Source organism: Ahaetulla prasina, chromosome 9, assembly GCF_028640845.1.
Source record: "Ahaetulla prasina isolate Xishuangbanna chromosome 9, ASM2864084v1, whole genome shotgun sequence".
NCBI classification, from domain to species: domain Eukaryota; kingdom Metazoa; phylum Chordata; class Lepidosauria; order Squamata; family Colubridae; genus Ahaetulla; species Ahaetulla prasina.
This window is the reverse complement of record NC_080547.1, coordinates 10,304,218-10,325,433: the sequence shown is the minus strand read 5'-3', so window position 1 is coordinate 10,325,433 and position 21,216 is coordinate 10,304,218. Positions and strand designations below refer to the sequence as shown.

Genomic DNA, 21,216 nt, shown 5'->3' with positions numbered 1-21,216 from the left:
TTTTCTTTCTTTCCTTCCTTCCTTCCTTCCTTCCTTCCTTCCTTCCTTCATTTTTCCACTTTCTTTCCTTCCTTCCTTCCTTCCTTCCTTCCTTCCTTCCTTCCTCCCTCCCTTTCTTCTTTCTTTTCTTTCTTCCTTCTTCCTTTCCTTTGCTTTCCTTTCCTCCCTTACCTTCCTTCCCTTCCCCTCCCTCCGTTCCTTCCTTCCTTTCTTTTTTCACTCCTACACACACACAGAGAGAGAGAGAGAGAGAGATTATTTCATAGAGAAGAAGAAAAGAGTGAAGGCTAACATAGGCAGGGGACATCAAACCTCTCTGAAAAGGCAGGGCTTTTTGACCAAGAAGGTTATGAATGGATTTGTGGGTCTTAGATTTTTCTTTCTTTCTTTCCTTTCCATGGAGCTGCTGAAAGGCATGGCTTTGAGTGACAGGAGTTTCATTTGAAAATGGCTTCCTCTTTCTTCCTCCTATATCACCGTTTATTTCAGTGCCCGCAAGCTGTGAATTTGAATGGGGACAAAAGCTTTCATGACGATGAGCAGATATTAATGGAGAAGGGGGCTGGCTGGTCCCCAGGCTGCGGAGGAACAGTGGAAATGCTCGAGACTTGGATGTAAACCTCTTGAGCGTCCAGCTGTCTTACTTTATTACTCTTGGACCTGGAGTTGTTTGATAAGGGCCCTCCTGACGCCTCCAATTCTACTTTAAAGATAACAGGGTTGATTTGGGCTGCTTTGACTGTCCATGGGCTTTGAGATGTTGTTGTAAAGGGATCTTCGCTTGTTCGTGAATCTATAAGATTTGCCGTCCTGGCTAACCTTTGCTCATAGCAAGAGACCAGTTCGCCTTCCTTGCTGGCCACTCACCCATGCTTTGTCCCAAGCAGGCAATCTTTTTTCCTCATTTTTTTTAAAAATTAAAAGGTGTTAAACTGATGGCAAGATATCCTAGGATTGTGCTAAGTTAGAAGACTCCATTGCAAGCTCTCTCTTCCAGCTCACATGGTGACACTGGAGTTTCCCGCTTCTGAAGCGGACAGACACCCCACTCTTGTGATTGAGTCTTTTGGGGGATCTTCTGACCTCTTCCAGATAGGCTGGCAGTAAATCTGGAACTCTCCAAATTTTCAGGCCCAGGACGTGCGAAGGCCCCGGGCACCCGGAAGCTGGCTTAAGAAACAAGGGTACTGAGGCATCGGTGGGCTGCATGGTTTCCTATGGTGCCAGCAATGGACTGGGTGGATTTAATTCTACTTGTGTTGCAGAGGGAAGGATCAAGGCAACCTGAGAACTCTGAGGGGGAAGAGGGAATGGAGCTGGTAGAGAGAGAGACAGAGGCAGAACCTGGGCCGTCCATCAGCCCTCAGATGGAGAGTCAACAGCCCCCAGGTCTGGAGGTGGCTGATGAGGAAGAGGAGGAACAGCTGGGTCCAGTGCCTGATGCGCGGATGCACAGAAGGCAGAGGAGAGGAGAGCAGTGGAAATCTATGGGCCGGTCCTTGGGACGGAAGAGCCACCTCTGCTAGTGAGGCCCCCCCAGCTCTGGAGATAAAAGGCAGGGGGCAGAGATGAATAGGTGTGGCAGACAACTATTCATCTCCCTGCCGGACAGACTTGTTAGCCTGCGATGAGAGAGAGAAAGACTTTTTGCCAGGGCTGCTGGCGCTCTTAATAGAATAGAGTAGAGTAGAGTAGAGTAGAGTAGAGTAGAGTAGAGTAGAGTAGAGTAGAGTAGAGTAGAATAGAATAGAATAGAATAGAATAGAATAGAATACAATAGAATACAATAGAATAGAATAGAATTCTTTATTGGCCAAGTGTGATTGGACACACAAGGAATTTGTCTTGGTGCATATGCTCTCAGTGTACATAAAAGAAAAGATCAAGAATCATAAGGTACAACACTCAATGATAGTCATAGGGTACAAATAAGCAATCAGGAACCAATCAATATCAATATAAATCGTCAGGATACAAGCGACAAAGTTACATTTGTTAATAAAGGAAATATTTAGTTAACTACAGAGGGTTTGTCGCAAGGGTGAAATCTAGCAGGTTCTGATGGGTTCTGGAGAACCAGTGGCGGAAATTTTGAGCAGTTTGGAGAACCGGCAAATACCACCTCTGGCTGGCCCCAGAGTGGAGTGGGAATGGAGATTCTGCAATATCCTTCCCCCAGGAGTGGGGAGGGAATGGGGATTTTGTAGTATCCTTCCCCTGCCATGCCCACCAAGCCACGGCCACAGAACCGGTAGTAAAAAAAATTGGATTTCACCACTGGTTTGTCATGTTTGGGAACCAGGTCAGAACAGATGATAGTCAGAGAAGGAAAGGTTTAGGAGAGCTGTAGTGCAACTATCCAAAGAGCACCAGGATGAAGGACTAGAAAGATGTTTCATGTTAAAGTATCGTTTCCAAGTACTTGCCTTTAAATGGTTTGAAATATGCTGGTGGAAAAGTCCCCTGCCAACAACTGCAGTGTGCAAGTTAGGTCATAAGGGAGAAAGTCGCTGGATGATGCCCATACCAGAACCATTTTTAAAGGATGTGACAAGGAGGCCCTCGTGGCGTCTACTTGCACTGCTATCCCAACCAGCAAAAACACCTCTGGACATGTTGTGAGCCACACGGCTTGGGGATTTCCACGCACAACGGAATTATTGATTGAGCCTTTGAGAGTCTTGCTTAGCCCTGAAGACTTTCTTGAGCCATCCCACAGGGACTGTTCTGGCTGGCCTGGTGCACCAATGCCAGAAACCTGGAGCCCATTTCTAGAAACCAGCCAGCAGAGGAGGAAGATGGGGGGGAGGGGATTCCGTGGGTTTTCCTTTGTTTTTCTAACCCTGCAGAGAAGGAAGAGGAGAAGCCCAAAGAAAGGCAGCCCCGCTCCATTTGTCTTAAATTTTAGAAGCTGACTCTTTGCACTGTCTTTTTGGATGACTGACTTGTTGCTATATTAAATCTCCTTTCCTCCTTTCCTTTCCTTCTCCATTTCCTTCCATCCCCTCCCCTCCCTTTCCTTTCCTTTCCTTTCCTTTCCTTTCCTTTCCTTTCCTTTCCTTTCCTTTCCATTCCATTCCTTTCCTTTCCTTTCCTTTCCTTCTCCCTTTCCTCCCCTCCTCTCCCTTCCCCTCCTTTCCTGTGTTATGGCTGTTGCCAGGAGTTCCTTGTGAAGAGGAAGCCTTCTCTAGCCTTAGTGATATTTTGTGACTCTTTATCTGACTTGGTATTGATTAATCTGCAGCCCCATCGCTCTGCCTAACCAGCCCCACCCCACCCCACCCCTCCCTGCAAGGATCTCTGTGCTTGCGCTTGTTCAATAATAATCTTGTGGGTTTGTTTGTTTTTTTAGATCGATGGATTTTTGTTTTGTTTTGTTTTTAACTGTCTGCTCTGGTGTTTCAATAGAATGGCTAATTTGATTTTGTTTAGACTTTAATCTGTAAATGTTGTTGATTCTTTTTTGCCCATTGTTTACATCCGTTTTTTTAATTTTTTTATTTTTTTTTTGTATTTTTCATGTGACTTCCTCCACTTTCCTTTCAACCAAATCATGTGCGTGGGTATCATGTGACTTTGTCATGTGGCTTGCATGGTGCTGACGATGTCGTCCACGCTGGTGAACAGAAGGTAAAACATTTAAATGACAGCAACGAAACACAGCCTTTGTTCTGATTAGTTAACCAATTCTGCACAGGACAAATTAAAAAACAAAAACAAATTAGAAACACAATTCCTTTCCCCTCCCCCTCCATTCAGAACCTCTGAATTCTCATCACTTAAAATTTTCCTTCTATAACCTCTCATTATTTTTATTTATTTATTTTTTAAAAAAAAGCTTTGTTCAACACATTGTGTCTGCATGCAACCCAACTAAAAGTCCATCCTTCTCTTGCTCTTCTGCGTGGGCCCGTTAGTGCTGGGCTTAGGGGTGCCAGGCTAAATTCTTTGCTTCCATTGTTCAGGCATTGTTATTATTAGGTGTGTTTTGATTCTGGAGCAGGGGTGAAATGCTCCTGGGTCGGACCGGATTGCCCGATCCGGTAGCGATGGCAGCGGGTGGTTTGGAAAACCGGTAGCAAAAATTCCTGCCTCCCCCCCCCCAGCATGCCCAGCTGAGCCACGTGATCATCAGAGGTTATTTTTTTACTTTTAAAAGCATTTTTTCTTCAGTAAAAAAAAGCCTCTGATGATCGCGCGGCTCACCTGGGATCATCAGAGGCTTTTAAAAGCATTATTTTTATAACCTCTTCGGCCAGAGGCTGTAGAAAAAATGCTTTTAAAAGGCTCCTCTGGTGATCCCAGCTGAGTTGCCTGATCATCAGAGGCTTTTAAAAGCATTTTGAAAATGCTTTTAAAGCATTTCAGCCAAAGAGGTTGTAGAAAAAAATGCTTTTAAAAGTAAAAAAAAAAAAGTTGGCCACGCCCACCCAGTCACATTACCCCACCACCACCAAGCCACGCCCACAATACCGGTAGTAAGAAATTTTACATTTCACCCCTGTTCTGGAGCCTATTGCACATATGGCTAACCTTTTTGCTGTCACGTGCCAAAAGTACGGGGAGCCTGGGAGGGGTCACACGCATGCGTGCCCACACCCATAATTCAATGCACTTCACACACCCCTCCCCGCGCATATGAACACAACCCCTCCCCTGCGCTCTCCCTGCTTTTGGCACATGATGGCACAGTGCGCCTGTTTTTTGCACACCCCAGGCTCCAGAGGCTTCCTAGGAGTCTGGGGAGGGCAAAAACAGCCTTCCCCACCCCACCTCGAGGCCCTCCGGAGGCCGGAAATGGCCGGTTTCCCAACTTCTGGAAGGCCCGAAAATCAACTGGCTGGTGCACACATGCGTGCTGGAGCTGAACTAGGGCAACGCTCGTGTGCCCACAGATATGGCTCCGCGTGCCACCTGTGGCTATGTGTGCCATAGGTTCACCATCACGGGCCTATTGCAAACAAAAATACCTTCTGCATATACTCATATCCAGAGGACAGGATAAGCTGTAGGCCCAAGGGTTAGTGCAGATTTTTAAAAATGGAAGTTTCTTCATTGAGTTTGTCTGCTCACCCTGCAGTTACTGGCCCATCAGCTGATCCAGGTTATTGTATTGCCAATGGTTGCATTGATATATAACAGTCCCATTAAGGAAGTTGTCATGGTTCCAAGTGATGCTCCCAGAGTAGACAGGAGTTTGTTGTTGCACAGAAGTGAAAGATGTTCCCTTGCAGCACGAGGTCTCAAAGACGCGACTGAGTCTGGTTTTCTTGGACTGGTTTACTAAGTAGTGGCCCACGGCTGGAACCAGTTCTCCAATTGCTAGTAGCAATTGGTGATGATAAGAGGACACAAGCAAGCATGCTCAGATATTAAGCAATATATATGTATACTTACGGGACCGCCTGCTGCCACCAGTAGCCTCCCATCGACCAGTGCGCTTCCATAGAGTAGGTCTCCTCAGGGTGCCGTCGGCCAGACAATGTCGGCTGGCGACCCCCAGGGGGAGGGCCTTCTCTATGGGGGCCCCAGCCTTCCGGAATGAACTACCTCCAACGTTGCACCAACTCTCTGACCTCCGAGCCTTCCGGCGTGAGCTGAAGACTCTTTCATTTCATCGAGCAGGACTAGCCTAATAGTTTTTAATAGTTTTAATTCATTTTTTAATGGGTTTTAGTAAATTTTTACATTTCGGCCAATTTAAAATTAGTTTTTTTAAAATTGTTCTTAACTTTTGTATTATTGTTTTTACTTGGCTGTAAACCGCCCTGAGTCCCTCGGGAGAAGGGCGGTATAAAAGTTGAAATAATAAATAAATAAATAAATAAATAAATAAATAAATGTTATCGTGCGATTCCTGGAACGGAATTCCAGGAAAAAATTTTTCCAGACAAATTCCAGAATTTTTTATTTTTGCTATGAAGTAAACAAATCAAAAGCCGGGGAAGGGGCGTAACCTCAAAGTGACAGGAGAGAAGTTCAAAAGTCACGTTTGAAACTATTATTTCGCAGAAAGGCCAGTGGAAGCTTGGAACCAATTTCCAGAAGGGATTGCGGTTCAGTCGTCCGTAGATGAGTTGAAACGTGCTTGGGATAAACACAGGTCCATCCATCCGCTGACCAAAATAAAGTTAAGAATTAAACATAATAAATAATAATAATTTTTTTTTAAAAAAACCCACAAAACAAATACATTCAAAGGGCAGACTTCATGAATGATTGGATCTTTTTTGGCCGTCAGTTTTTTAGGCTTCTATGTTATGAGAAAGTTTGGAAGTAATAAGGAGTATCACTAGGAGGAAATGCTGAGTATCACTTCCCCTGGACTATTTGACCTCCTTTTTGCTATTTTTGCTCCTCCAATTGATATTTCCTTAGACTCCTTTTCCTTGATTATCCTAAACAGAAAAACAAGAAAGGCAGAAGAAGACAGCTAGGAAGTGAGTCATAAATGTCAGCCATAGGCCGATCAAGAGAGAGTTAATGTATGTTTGCGTGATAAAAGGATTTTGCAGACTTGGTTCACCCAGTGGGAATAAAACTGGCACAGAATCAATATTCTGGTAGGGCTTCCTGCTCTACCATTTGTACCTCTTTTGAGCCAAGAAGCCTTTGAAAACCCTACTAGAAGTATCTATCATTACATCCGGGGTGTGTTTGTTGTTATTCAAGAACATGGAAGCAAACAATTTGGCCTTTGTCATATAAGGAAGAGGGCTTACCTTCCCGTTTGAGTTGGTTGGCCACGAGGAAGGAAGAATTTTCTAGAACAGAAGATGACCTCGAACAAGGGCCTCCAACCTTGGCAACTTTGAGACCCCTCTGGACTTCCAACTCCCAGAATTGGCTGGGGAATTTTAGGGATTGACGTCCGCAGGTCTTAAAGTTGCCAAGGTTGGGACACCCCTGGCCTAGAATTTCGCTTGATTTACCCCTCTCCCCGCCTGCCATTTCAGAAGACCAAATCTCCATCCTTTGGCTTTTTGCTTCCCAGAAGATCAACACTTTGTTTGGAAAACAAACACCCACGGCCATTGTCATTCCACACAACCCCCCCCCTCCATTTGACTCCCATCTCGGAATGCCGCAACCCCTTTGCGTTCAAGTGGGGGTTTTGCCAGGGAAACTAACCCGAGTAACTCAGCAGCGTGTGGAGTGAAGAAGCCACTGTCCTGTTTTCTCTCTCTCCTTCCACAGATGTTTGGGCGACATCCCTCCCCCCCCTCCTTGGAACTAACCCTCAGCCTCCTTGGTGTCCTGCAGCCTGTTGTCTTTCCTCTCCCCCCCCCCATCCATCCATCTCATTTCTTTGTGTGTTACTTTAACCCTCTTCCTCTCCTTTGTCTCTTTCTACCTCGACTAGTGACCAAACGTGGGATGTGTGCCATTCGTGACTTGAAACTGTGGCAGGCGCTTTTTGTCACACGTTTTCAACCCTTTTTACACAGTGACAAAAACGGGTGATGGTGGGGAGAAGCATTGGAAGGTGCTTAATGGCATGGGAAGTGGGGGGAAAAAGTCTTTAATTGTGCTCCAAGGAGAGGCACAATTTTTTAATCGCCTCCTGCTCAACATTTCTGAGTTGGGGTCAGAACTCAACTGAGTTGAGTTCAGATCTGAGGGTGGTTTTCCTCCCTCCTGCTAAAGCAGAGGAGAAACGCTTCGTTGCTTCTTTGCTGCTGAGATCCCTGAGTGGCAGGTCTGCTCCTTTTCCCTCCTCGGCTTCGGCTTCTCTTGACGTACAAAAGAGTGCATGAATGCCGAAGCAAGAGGCAGGGCTGGGCCCTCCTGCGTTTTGGACTGCGAGTCCCATAAGGCCCCCTTAGCCCAGTCAGGGCTGATGGATAGTGTGCGCCAAAGTCCACGGTCACCACTCCCTGCCATCAATTCGAGAGAAATGATCTGCTGTGTAAAAGGAGGTTGTGTTCCTTTTTCTCTAGGCTGCATGGACAAGCTCTTGAGTGTGGTCGTCTTCTTTCTTTCTCCGGGGTGGGGCCTGTTTGTTGACTTTCTAATAACCATAACTTCTTTTTTTCCCTTCAGCGTTGGTCATTTGAGAGTTAACACCATGAAGGTCCATTCTGAATCTGGTCCAGATTTTCAAAGCCCCTTCCCAGGCAGAAGTGATAAAATGGGGGGGTGGGGATGACGAGCAGAGAGGAAAGATGCTTACACGTTTTTTTGGGGGGTCTGGGTCCATCCCTGTGTCTATCCTGACTCTGAAAAACCTCTGCTTGATACGGTTCCTCCATAAGCCTTTGAGTTCTGCGGAGGACGTGTCAAAAGCCGCTGGCAAATCTGGAGATCAGAATTAGGAAAAGCCGAAATTTTTGCAACTTCATACAAAGTTGTTTAATGCTACTTTGCAGGACTGTTTACTCCAAAATAAGCTTCGTGGAGTTCGGGGGGGGGCAAAATTTTGGGTTTGATTGCCATTGTACTCCTGTAAAGGTCCCTTTAGCAGATTGGCCTAAATGCATGAATGCCAGAGGACATCAGTAATGGATGGGACTGGTGGATGGGGGGGTGGATTAAGAGGAACTTCCACGTCAGAGCTGCATTTGCTCATGTTGTTGGTTGCAAAAGTGGTACTGTGGTGGAAGGAAGGAAGGAAGGAAGGAAGGAAGGAAGGAAGGAAGGAAGGAAGGAAGGAAGGAAGGAAGGAAGGAAGGAAGGAAGGAAGGAAGGAGGGAGGGAGGGAGGGAGGGAAGGAAGAGTTTCACATAAATGACTGCTTTGAAGAGCTGGAAGTTTTGGATTGACATCTTCAGTGGTCTTCCACCTCTAACTGGAAACAGCATGTTCAAGCTACGAAATGTTCTTTCCCGTGGCCTTTGTGGCACACTCAGGAAGCTTGGCTGTGCATCCAACTTCTGTAATGACACCCCAACATGTTTAGGGTGCTTGGTTGCCGCAACAGTTTCCTCTTTCAGCTTCCCAAATTTCCCAGGCAGTCGACATAAAAAGTTAAAACAGGAGCAGAGTACCGGCCTTCTTCACCTGCCCAGAAGTGATTTTTAATCAAGTCCACATTGAAAAATATGTATTATGAGCTACAGGCCAGCCTGTTGATCTTCCCACTTTGAACTACATTGCCTGAGTTTTAAATATTGCCACCCAAAATTATTTGAGAGAAGGCAAAATCCGGTTACGCGCAGATTCCGAGATATTACGGATTCTGTTTCCTTGCTATTACGATGCTCCTGGCACTGAGAGATCCAGCCAGTATAATTCTTGCAATATCCAAATGAACTGTATTGAGGCTGCTTGAAGGTCAACAGAGGGGCCAAAATTCCAACATCTTCAACTGAAAGGATCATGTGTGTGTGTGTGTGTGTGTGTGTGCACGCGTGCGCACATCTGTATTTGGGAGTGGGGGAATAGCACTAATTGGACGGAGGAAAAATCTGATTAACATTAAGAACTCTTTCTTAATGTTATAATGAGCTGGTCCAAGAGTCAGATCGTGAGAGGCAAAGACCAGGAAGAAGCCTTCTGGGCAATAAACAGTTTACAAGGAACGCACCCTTTGAAAGGTGGTTGCTTTTTTTAAAGATTTGGGGTTTTTTTATCTTGCCTTTATTATTTTAATAAATAATTCAAGGCACTTCCAGTAGGAATAGAAGAGTCTATCTGTTGCTCAGGGTTGAACTGTGGGGTCCTTGGTGCTCTCTGGGCTTGGTGGTTTTCTTGCAGATGTTTCATGACCCAACTAGGTAATATCTTCAGTGTTGCTGAGTTCTCTGAAGAAAACAACCAAGCTCGCAGAGCACCAAGGATTGCACAATCTTCCACCTCCCTTCTCCACCCTTTCCTCCTCCTCCTCCTCCTCCTCCTCCTCCTCTCCACAAACCCCACTCGCTTTAGCACTGATGATGTTGCCTAGTTGGGCAATGAAACTATGTTGGGCAATGAAATGAGGGGCCGGTTTAGCTCACGCTGGTAAAAGCCTGTTATTAAGAACACAGTAGCCTGCAATTACTGCAGGTTCGAGCCCGGCCCAAGGTTGACTCAGCCTTCCATCCTTTATAAGGTAGGTAAAATGAGGACCCAGATTGTTGGGGGGGCAATAAGTTGACTTTGTAAAAAAAAATATACAAATAGAATGAGACTATTGCCTTATACACTGTAAGCCGCCCTGAGTCTTCGGAGAAGGGCGGGGTATAAATGTAAACAAAACAAAAAAAAAGAAACACCTACAAGAAAACAACCAAGCTCAGGAAGCCTCAAGGATCTCCTACATACTACACCTTCCTCCTCTTATTTCCCCCACCCAACCCTGAGAGGTGAGCTGGTCTGAGAGAGAAGGACCGACCCAAAGTCACCCATCTGACTTCCCTGCTTAAGATGGGGCTAAAACCTCACTATCTCTTGGTTTCTAGCCTCGCGTCACCTGGTTGACACCTAGTCCCTTCACAGTTGTCAAGGAGAGGTCCTGGCATTTTTGACAGTGAACTTCCTAAGGGTCATTTCCTGTACATCAGAGGCAGGGGTGGGATTCAGAAATTTTAGCAACCGGTTCTCTGCCTGGTTGGTGGGTGGGCGTGGCCAGGGTGGGCGTGGCCTATGTGGCCTCCTGCAGGGGGACGCATTTTTGCCCACCCCAGACTCTGGAGGCTTTTCTCAAGCCTCCGGGTGGGTGAAAACAGCCTCCCCTGGGCTCTGGAGGCACTCCGGAGGCCAGAAACAGGCCCGTTTCCGGAACTTCTGGTAGACCGATTTTTCGCCCTCCCAGAGCCTTCGCGCAGGCATGTGGTGTGCAGATTTATTTATTTATTTATTTATTATATTTGTATACCGCCCATCTCCCGAAGGACTCAGGGCGGTTCACAGCCAATAAAACAACAGAAAACATATAATACATATAAAACAGCAAAAAAGAATAGAAAATTAATTCAATTGATGGCCTAAAACTTTTAAATACAAATTTAAAACGCCGTTTAATTGCATGCAGAGCCACCAAACCGGTAGTAAACCAGTTCAGATTTCACCACTGAGACAAACTATTAACCCTCCAGAGCAGGGATCTCCAACCTTGGTCACTTTAAGACTTGTGGACTTCAACTCCCAAAGTTCCTCAGCCAGCTTTGCTGGCTTAGGGACTCTGGGAGTTGAAGTCCACAAGTCTTAAAGTGACCAAGGTTGGAGACCCCTGCTCTAGACCTCAGCTTTGCTGGCTGAGGGATTCTGGGAGTTGAAGTCCACAAGTCTTAAAGTGACCAAGGTTGGAGACCCCTGCTCCAGAGCAGGGAATTATTCTCTTGTCATCCTTCTGCCAGGTTGCTGGAGAAAGAGTTGCTTCAGCAAGGAAAAAAAAATCACATTGCCCAATTTTAAGAAAAGGAAAGGACTAGATTAAATACTACCCAAAAAAAACAAAACCCCTAAACAAAAATGGGTGATAAACTATCAATATTCACTGTCAGGTATTAATCAAGAGGACTGTGAAAAAACATAAAAAGGACTCAGGATAATCTCGGTGGTTACATTTATTCTGACAGCTAAAAATTAAGGTTTGTCAAAATACATTTTAGGCGAAGACAACAAATCCCTCGTGTCATAGAAACGGTACATTTGTCTCTGAAATTTCTGGGGTTTGTTTTTTGGGCGTTTTGCACTCTTCTCTAATATCTCCCCTTCCCCATAATTATTCTTTTAATGGACACAGTTGTCTGCTTAAACAAAACAAAAAAAACAACCCATCTTTGTCACCTTGATAGAATACAAATTTCTAAGGGGAGGGAATGGAGATTTTACAGTATCCTTCCCCTGCCACGCCCACCTTGCCATGCCACGCCCACCAAGCCTACTACAGAACCGGTAGTAAAAAAAAATGAAACCCGCCACTGGTCTTGTCAGAAGAAACCGTTAATTTGAGGAACATGGCTTCTTATTGAGAAGAGCAAGGAAGGGAAACCAAATAGAATTCTCAGGGTGTTTTCCTGAAAATTTGATTTGGGTTTCTTTTTCTTGTTGGCCTCTGTAGGATCTCTTTAACTAGTTGTTGTAGGGTGTGTGTGTGTGTGTGTGCACGTGTGTAGATGAACCAAAACAGAAAAGCTGTTTAGTCTGGAACACAGACCCAGAGGTTCCTCTGCTACAGAGAGGGGCATTCAATGCACAAGTTTCTTGCAGATTCCAGAACTTCCTAAACGTTTTCTGTTGAAATCTGACAAGAAACCAAAGAAGGGCTGTGAGATTGTTAACACAAAGCTGTTGTGTTTTCCCCCCACAAAGCTGGAGGGGGGGTGGGAAACGCCCATGTGTTAGCCTTCCAGGAAAAATGAGACAAGGGCTCATTGTACGTACTACTTTGAGCTCCCCAAGGAAAATGGGATATAAATAGAAGCAATAAATAAAAATATTTATTGACACTTTTAAAATATTCAAACTCTTCAAAAATTAAGGCAAAGCTCTGGGCTCTCTGCAGTTTTCATGCCTAGCCCCTCGGCCAGAGGCTCAGGAGATTCACCCAGGCCTCCTGGTTTCCAGAAAGGTCATAAATCTGTCAGGTGCAAGAAATCAGGAACCAGGATTATTCCACTGAGTAAAAGTTTATCCCATGCTACCTGTAAATGGGAATCTGAACTACTAACGGTCCAAGCCAATTGGCGGTAGATAGAAGTCAACGAAATTCATGGTGGCCTGAACTTTGATCTCTTCTGGGCGTGAAGGGGCACCAAACTGATGATATGTTTGACCCCTCCTCCCTTGGGCTCAGTCTGGTCATTTCCTACAGAATCATCTTCTTTTTCCTTCATGACAAACTTTTAGGCTTCATTGAAAAGGTGGAGTTTGTGGTTTGATGGTGACCCAAGCTTCTGAATTGGGCCACAGGAGCATATTTGAACTGGGCCGATTGTGGGATGTCGCTGTGTATTTGCTGAGTCGGTTGCTTGCCTCATTCAGTGTGCAATTGCACCCATTTTGGCAGGGGAGCCCAGCGCACCAAAGCTGGAAGGCCACATGGGAGAAGACGGGAACTCCATCAAAGTGAACCTCATCAAGCAAGACGACGGGGGATCCCCCATCCGCCACTATCTCATTAAATACAGAATTGTAAGTCTGGCTGATGAAACTTCTGGGGCTGGTTTTTAACCCTTTTGCTGATATTTAAAAGAAACAACCCTTAATTAAGTCAGATTTGACAAATCTGACTGATTTGTCAGATGCATTTGTATCGGGGTGAAAGCCTACCGGTTCAGACCGGTTCGGGCGAACCGCTAGGGATTATGGGCATCAGCTCACCGAACCGGTAGTAATTACACCTCCTTGGCCCCACCTACCCCCGGCCAGTCACCGTTCACCTCTTCCGGCCGCTCGATATTCCACAGAATTCAATGTTAAATGCAGCAGAGAGAATGCTAACTTTTCTCCCTCCATTCCTTTTAAGGTAGCCCCCAGGAGGGAGGAGGACGGGGGAGCAGCTGGAATGGAGCCACTTTCATGAAAGGCAGGAAGATGAGGAAGGGGATTTTCCTGCCTGTCATCCATTCCTCAATCTCAGCACAGACTGAGGGAAGGATGGTTGGCAGGAATATTCCCCTCCCCTTTTTCTTGCCATTCACGACAAGGAGGGGAGGGGCCAGTTAGGAGCCCCTTGATGTGAGTGATGTTGAGTTAGCCACGCCCACCCAATCACATGACCTCCTCCCCCCCAACAAGCCACACCCACAGAACCGGTAGGGGAAATTTTTTTTAATTTCACCCTTGATTTGTATTGCATTTGGATGTTGGAAAAAGCAGAAGGAATGATTGGGTTTAGTGAGAAAATATTACAATAGGTTTGGGTCTTCCTAGAAAAAGGTGCCATGCAACAAAGGCCGTTTCTCTCTCAAACTCAAAATCAAGTTTAAGGAAGATAAAGAAGATCACTTTAAAAGACAGTGCTACCATAATGTCCTTCTGCTTCCCCATTTCCCCACTGCGCTCTTTCTCTGGGAAAGAATTGAGTATGCCATATGCTTCCATCATTAGCTTCCTTTGAGAATGTCTTAATTTTGCAAACCTTCATTCAATGCCTAGTCTTTCGCTACTTGTTTGAAAAGGAAGATGGGAGAAGCAGTAGCAGAAATAATTGCGTGCCCCAATTTGTGTAAAAGTCTTTTAAGCACCTCACTGGGGGAGCCTCACTGTACAGATGTTTGGGTTCAGGGGACCAAGGATGGATGGGGTTGAGAAAAAGGGAACATGGAAGACCATGGAAGTAATCCACAATTTCTGTGTGACCTTGTCTTTGAAGGCATCCTCAGCTGCCAGTGAAGGCCTATGGGGCATGGTGTTCTTCCCTAGAGCTTCTAAGCACTATATCTGTTAGAGTGAAAATGCCGTAGAAGCTCTAGGCACGTGCTCAGGGGTGAAATCCAGCAGGTTCTGACTGGTTCTGGAGAACTGGTAGCAGAAATTTTGAGTCGTTCGGAGAACCGGCAAATACCACCTCTGGCTGGCCCCAGAGTGGGGAGAGAATGGGGATTTTGCAATATCCTTCCCCCAGGAGTGGGGTAGGAATGGAGACTTTGCAATATCCTTCCTGCAGGAGTGGGGTGGGAATGGGGATTTTGCAGTATCCTTCCCCTGCCACGCTCACCAAGCCACTCCCACAAACCATGGCACGTGCCATGTCATCCCTTATGGCAGGGGACTCCAACCTTGGCAACTTTAAGACTGGTAAATTTCAACTCCTAGAATTCCCATGGCTGGCTGAGGAATTCTGGGAGTTGAAGTCCACAAGTCTTAAAGTAGCCAGCGTTGGAGTCCCTTGCCATAAGGGACGCTCCCATTCCAACATTGTTTATAATGTTGTTAGCTCTTACACACTCTTGGTAGAGCAGCCTGACTTGCCTTATAGATACTCCTAGACTTCTCCTTCATCAGGTGCCAAGTTCTTAGATGCTCCATCTCCACAGAAAGCTGGAGAAATTCTTTACTATTCTCTGTTTCCCAGAAACTCTCTGGGAAATTCTTTACTAAAGAAGGATGGGACAAGATCACAGCCAATCGATCATCCTCTTTTCCTCCTGCCCTTTGGGATTTAATTGCTCCCCTAATTCCTACAGAGGACCTTCCCAGTTGCTGTTGGGAAGCTGTTCTATTAATGGCCAGGGGGTTAGCATGGGATCTATCTCCAGATTCAACATGCCATGACATCAGAGGACACCTGTGGGCCGGGGCAGAGCAGAAGCTCCTTCCCAGGCGGGCTCGACATAGTTCATCCTTGAGTGATGTCCTGCTAACTCAGGGGTTCCCAAACTTGCAAACCTTAAGACTTGTGGACTTCAACTTCCAGAATTCTGGGAGTTGAAGTCCAGAAGTCTTAAAGTTGCCAAGGTTGGAGACCCCTGTCTTAGAATATGGATTTGCGACAGGAAGAGGAAGCAGGATTGGCTGGCTGGGGAATTCTGGGAGTTGAAGTTCACAAGTCTTAAAGTTGTCAAATTAGTTGTGCTAACTGAACCTGGATGGCCTGAGCAAAGAAGAGCATGATTCATATTTGCTTCGGTGCAAAAGCCAACAGCGGAAGGAGGCAAGGGATGGGTTGGCCTTTCATGACAAGCTTCTCAAACTGAGGTAGTTCCCAGCTCCATGGTGCTTCATGCCGCCGTTCTCTTCCTCCCTTGCCCTTTTCTGCAGAAACAATCTCTTGACTGGAAGCCGGAAATCCGCCTCCCTTCGGGCAGCGACCACGTCATGCTCAAGTCGCTCGACTGGAACGCCGAGTACGAAGTCACCGTCGTGGCGGAGAACCAGCAAGGGAAGTCTAAGCCAGCGCGCTACGCTTTCAGGACTTCGGCCCAGCCCACCATCATCCCAGGTAGCCCCTCATTTTCTACCCCCTGCCCCCTTTTCCGCTTGAACTTTTAATGCGCTGGCACCACATCCTTTAATGCGCTTCTGTTTAAAACCACCAAGAAAAAAAGCATCAGAAACTCCCTTGGCCACTCGCTTTTGCTTTCCGTCATCCTCATAACTGGTAATCCATCTTAGAACTTAGCTCTTCGGCCTCGTACATACCGAATGGGCCCATCTGCGGTATGTATGCTCCATCGATGGTTGGTTCCCCCGGCAACTCTTGAGACGGTTGAGTTTGTTGTGCATGGCTTTTGAGTGGGGTTCTTCCAAGCAAGGCACAGAAGCCAGTGGGGGAACCCACCCGTTTGGGTTACTGGCTTTTCTCGCTGATGGTCCCCTTCCAGGGGCCATGACAAAACCTGGTCAACTGTGCTCCCAAGACACCTTGGCCTTCTCAGCCAAGACGGTTCCTTCAAATGCTTGGCTACAAAGAGCTCAATGCCAGGATACAAATTAAGCATGCACTTACATTTAGCTCCTCTGTATCATTGGTTATCGCTTTGGGTGGGCAACCACTAAAAATGCTGCAGGTGTTACCCTTCTCTGCCCCCTGTCCTTTGGAGGTCCCACCCACCCCTTAATTCTGAAATAATTGAAGGGGGTGGAGGAAAACCTCATAGAAAATATGGTGACCTCTAGAGCTTCCTTCCTCCTCTCCTTTCCTTTCCCTCCTTCCTTCTCCTTTCCTTTCCTTCTCCTTTCATTTCATTTCCTTCCTTCCTTCCTTCTCCTTTCCTTTCCTTTCCTTTCCTTTCCCCTCCTTCCCTTTCCTTTCCTTTCCCTCCTTCATTTTCCTTTCTTTTCCTTTCCTTTCCTTTCTTTTCCTTTCCCTCCTTCCTTCTCCTTTTCCTTTCCCTCCTTCCTTCTCCTTTCCTTTCCTTTCTTTTCCTTTCCCTCCTTCCTTCTCCTTTCTTTTTCTTTCTTCTCCTTTCCTTTCCTTTCCTCCTTCCTTCTCCTTTCCTTCCTTCTCCTTTCCTTTCTTCCCTCTTTTCTTCCTTTCCTTTCTTCCTTTTCTTCCTTTCCTTTCCTTTCCCTCCTTCCTTCTCCTTTCCTTTCCCTCTTTCCTTCTCCTTTCCTTCTTCCCATTCTTTTCCTTTCCTTTCCCTCTCTTTCTTTTTCTCTTTCCCTCTTTCCCTCTGCCTTTCTACATGACATAGGCTGCAATGGGCCTTGGATATGATTTGTCAGCCAAAGATTTATATTTCACCTGAAGGGAGAGTTTCATTATAGCAGTGTCCAGTAACATACTAAAACAACTGACACTTCATACCGCCACATCAGCAATTCTAATGCCTTTCCCCTCCATCACCTTCATTTCTCTGAAAGACAAATTGTGCAGCTCCATTTGAAATAAATCTAATTGGGGAGTGAAATGGGAGACTGACTCCAGGTATATTTTTAACACGATTCTGTTGGCAAAAAAAAATATTAAAAATTGAATCTACAACTTCTCAACTTGTCCCGTCCTCTGGCCTTCATCTTGTTTTTCCCAGCCCACTGAAAAATCCCCAGTTTGTATGAGATCGATCCTGGTGGGTTGAAATTTGGCATGGATGCCCCACATTTCATTTTCTAAACCGCTCAGAGAGAAATTTACGTGGCAAATTCTGAAGCAGGCAAACGCTGAACTTTGACATTCTGGTTGGAAGATCCTACTGAAATCTTGAACTTGTGCATTTGCTTAGTAAAACCCTTCCCAGTTGCTGCCTGAGTCCCAGGCCAGCTCAGTAAACATGACGAAAAATGTGGTGGTGAGGAAGGCAGGAGTTTACAACCTCTAGCTGCTATTTTAGGATTAGCAGAAGGTTGAATGACATCCCTGGTTGGCGGAAAGCAAGCAGAAGACAGGGACTCTGTGACTTCAGGACACTTTGTGGCAAGCTAAGTGTTCTTGGCTTTCAGTTTAATCTCTCAAAGGAAATGTGGAACCATCCCGTTGTAGCTTATTTAGTAAGCCATGAGCCGGTTTGATCTAGTGGCGAAGGATCCAGGCTAGAAACCAGGTGATTAGGGAGTTCTAGTCCTACTTTAGGCATGGAAACTGATTGTGTCTTGTTTCATGGAGATGTGGTGTGTTACTTTTTGTGCTGGACAGGAAAAGTAAACGCATTTTCCTGTCCAGTCACCAGGACTGACAGCAGATGAATAAGATCATCGTTCTTGAACACTTGATAGAGGCCTTGAATAAACTAGGTAGTGTCCATCTGTATTTGCTGCCATATTTCCAACCTTAGAAAGCAGGAAAAGGGCTCTCAGACACAACTCGATTTAACATAGGAGTGTTCGGTCAAGAGCTGCAAAGAGAAACTTTAATTTGGACAACCTGTCTAGGACTTGACCGGATGGTCATACCTAGTGCCGGATACTGAATTGAAGGGAAAGCAAACCCACAAAGTCAAATAGGTGATGTTCATATAGTTTGGGAACTCTAGTCTAGTCTCAGTAGGCGATTAAGATTAGAACAATTAATAAGTGGAACGACTTGCCTTCAGAAGTTGTGAATGCTCCAACACTGGAAATTTTTAAGAAAATGTTGGATAACCATCTGACTGAGATGGTGTAGGGTTTCCTGCCTGGGCAGGGGGTTGGACTAGAAGGCCTCCAAGGTCCCTTCCAACTCTGTTGTTATGTTATGTTACGTTAAGATAAGTCCGGGCTGCATCAGTTCAGAAGTTGTGAACGCTCCAACACTGGAAGCCTTTAAGAAGAGTTTGGACAAGCATTTGTCTGAACCGGTGTAGGGTTTCCTGCCTGGTTGGACTAGAAGACCTCCAAGGTCCCTTCCAACTCTGGGAATTCTCACAGCTTCCGCCTTTTGCTCCGTGCAACGGGTGGAGGGGAGAGAGGACCAAGGAGGCCTGGGGCACTTCAACCATGACATGACCCCTCTCCTGTGCTGAATCCCAGCAGCCCCACAGCAAGGATCCTCCGCCCCTCACCCCCTTCGGTGTCAGCTGCCCCCAATCCTTCCCCCCCCCCGCCATCCCCATCCTCTCCCTCCCCCCACTCCCTTACTGCCGGCTTCTTCCCTATCATGCTTCTCTATTACCATCATCGCTGCTGCTTTCCCACCGCTGCTTTACCGCTGCTCTGTTCTTCTAACTTTTGGAACATTTTTTTCTTTAATTTATACTGAGTTAAGCAAAAACTTTTAAAAATTCTTATCGTTTTTTTTTTCCTGTATTTATGACCTATTTTTTTTCTTTTATCTATTCTCTCTCTCTTTCTCTCTCTTTCTTTCTTTCTTTTTTTTTTATTCCTGATCCCTTCTACCACCCCCACCCCCATTGTTCCTTTCGTGTTTCTGTTCTCCTACATGTCCCTTTGGATCCCAACGGAAACGTCCACTTTTCCCCCGCCCGCGCCACCATTTTTCCTTTTCCAAAAAAAAAACAACCAACCCCAAAAACAACCACAACCACAACCAACCAAACCGATCCTTTCCCAACTGGTCCTCCTTCCCTACTCCTGGGAACCCTTCTTGGTTGTTGCAGCCACCTTGGGGAGCCCAGCTGCTTCGTCTCCTTGGGTCTCTCTGCTCCTGATCCCAGCAGCTCTGCTTTTGCTGTGTTAGGAACACAGCCGCTGCTCTTCGAAGACTCCCCCTGCCCCCCCGTTGCGTCTTGGAGACTGGACACCCCAAGAGAGGATCTCTTGTTTTTTTCCAAGGATGGCATCTGTGTCCGGGGATGGGGACACAGGAAGAGGGGGTGGACGGGTGGGGTGGGGTGGAGAGAAAGGCAGCACAAAGACGGATTTTTTGCTATTTTGTAATGAGGAAGGAGGAGGCAATATTTTAAACCGGGCATGTTTTAAGATTCTTTGCATGTCTCTCCTGAACTACAACGACTCTCTTCTTCTTAACCCCTTTTTAGCCCCCACCCCCTCGGCTGTGAAAAAAAATAAAAGCGGATCGCTTACACTTTTCAAATTGTCATGGGAAAAAGTTGATTTTTCTGAAAAGGGGGGGGAGGGGGGGCAGGTTTTGGTCACCGTTCCCACTCGTCGCTGTCCTTTTGCCCGCCGTAGAAGAAAAACCGAAAAGACAGCCATCATGTCAAAGGCGAGGCAAAAGTTCCTCTTGCGGATTAACTGCCCAGGTGGTCCTTGATTTACGGTGTTCCGTTTAGTGACCGTTTGAAGTTACAACAGCACTGGGGGGGGGGAAGGGGGACTGGTGGCCGTTTTTTCACACTTATGACCGTTGCGACATCCCCGTGGTCACGTGATCAAAATCTGGAGGCCTGGGGTGGGGGAGTGCGTCACATGATCCCCTTTTGTGACCTTCTGACCAGCAAAGTCCACAGGGGGGAAGCCAGATTCACTTAGCGACCGTGTGACTAACTTAACAATGGCAGCAATTCCTTTAACAACTTTGGCAAGAAAGGTCATAAAATCGGTCAAAATTCACTTAATAACTGTCGAAGTTTTGAGCTCTGTTGCAGGGGTAAGTCAAGAGCTACCTAATCTCAACTTGCAAAGCATCTATGGCCGGCTTTCGAGTTGCCATGGACAAGGGGGATGGGAAACCGACGAAGCAGTACAGCAGCCAAAGACACATTCCAGACATATCTTTCTCAAGGCTGTCTCCCAGGGTTACCCACAGCAGCAGGAGGAGAGTGATCTCTACAACCCACAAAATTGCTCTGTGGGCAAAAGCAATGATGACACACCTGGGGGGGAAGAGGGAACAGGGTCATTAGAAACAGGTTAATTAGGGTATCTGTCAGAACCCTGACAGATTTGTGTCCCTGGCGGAGTTTCTTCTCCCCCCTCCCCCCCATGTCTCCTGGACATAGGGAGAAGCAGCTTCAACCATCTCTTTGCCCATGGCGCCAAGCAGCAAAGTTCATTCTGTTCTCACACCATTCCTCAGCCTGATGCCCACCACATCGGTTGAGCTTTCGCTGCCATCATCCCCCTGCTGTTGTGTCTGCGCCTCCTGAGCCGGGCTCCCTGCCAGAAAGTGACTCGGAAAGTGAGGGGGAAGGGCCATCAGGACTTATCTCGGGAGCACCGGCTTCCCTGGCTCAACTCCAGGAGCCAGAGGCAGGCCAGGTGGAGGAGATAACAAGGCCTCCGTCCCCTGACTCTTTCCCCTGCCCCAGGCCATGCCTCCAGACCCGGCTGATGGCAATCAGGCCTGGCTGGACCCTAGGTTTTGTAGGCAGGAGAGGAGGGAACAACAGAAGCAAGAGTGGGGCAGGCCTAGGAAGTGCTGAGTCATGGAGCCACACCCCACAGGATATAAAAGCAGCAAGGGCTGCTATACCACTTCGTGGCGAGCAAATCAGCAGCTTAGAGCTGAAGTCCTGTTTTTCCTGGTTTCCTGGCTGACTCACCGGCATCGAGAGAGATAACAGAGAG

General features: G+C 46.6%; 1 protein-coding gene across 3 annotated transcripts in view; it reads left to right on the top strand.

Annotated features, from left to right (window-relative positions):
- NCAM1 (neural cell adhesion molecule 1) overlaps positions 1-21,216 on the top strand; it is a 198,844-nt gene that overhangs the window by 165,062 nt on the left and 12,566 nt on the right. For 2 of the 3 annotated variants that reach the window (XM_058194467.1, XM_058194465.1), the window contains exons 14-15: positions 12,935-13,059; positions 15,631-15,811. In XM_058194467.1, coding sequence (XP_058050450.1) covers positions 12,935-13,059; positions 15,631-15,811 — 306 coding nt within the window. Of the gene's footprint in view, positions 1-12,934; positions 13,060-15,630; positions 15,812-19,343; positions 19,651-21,216 lie in introns of those variants that run through there. The other variant, XM_058194466.1, reaches the window with a different exon arrangement.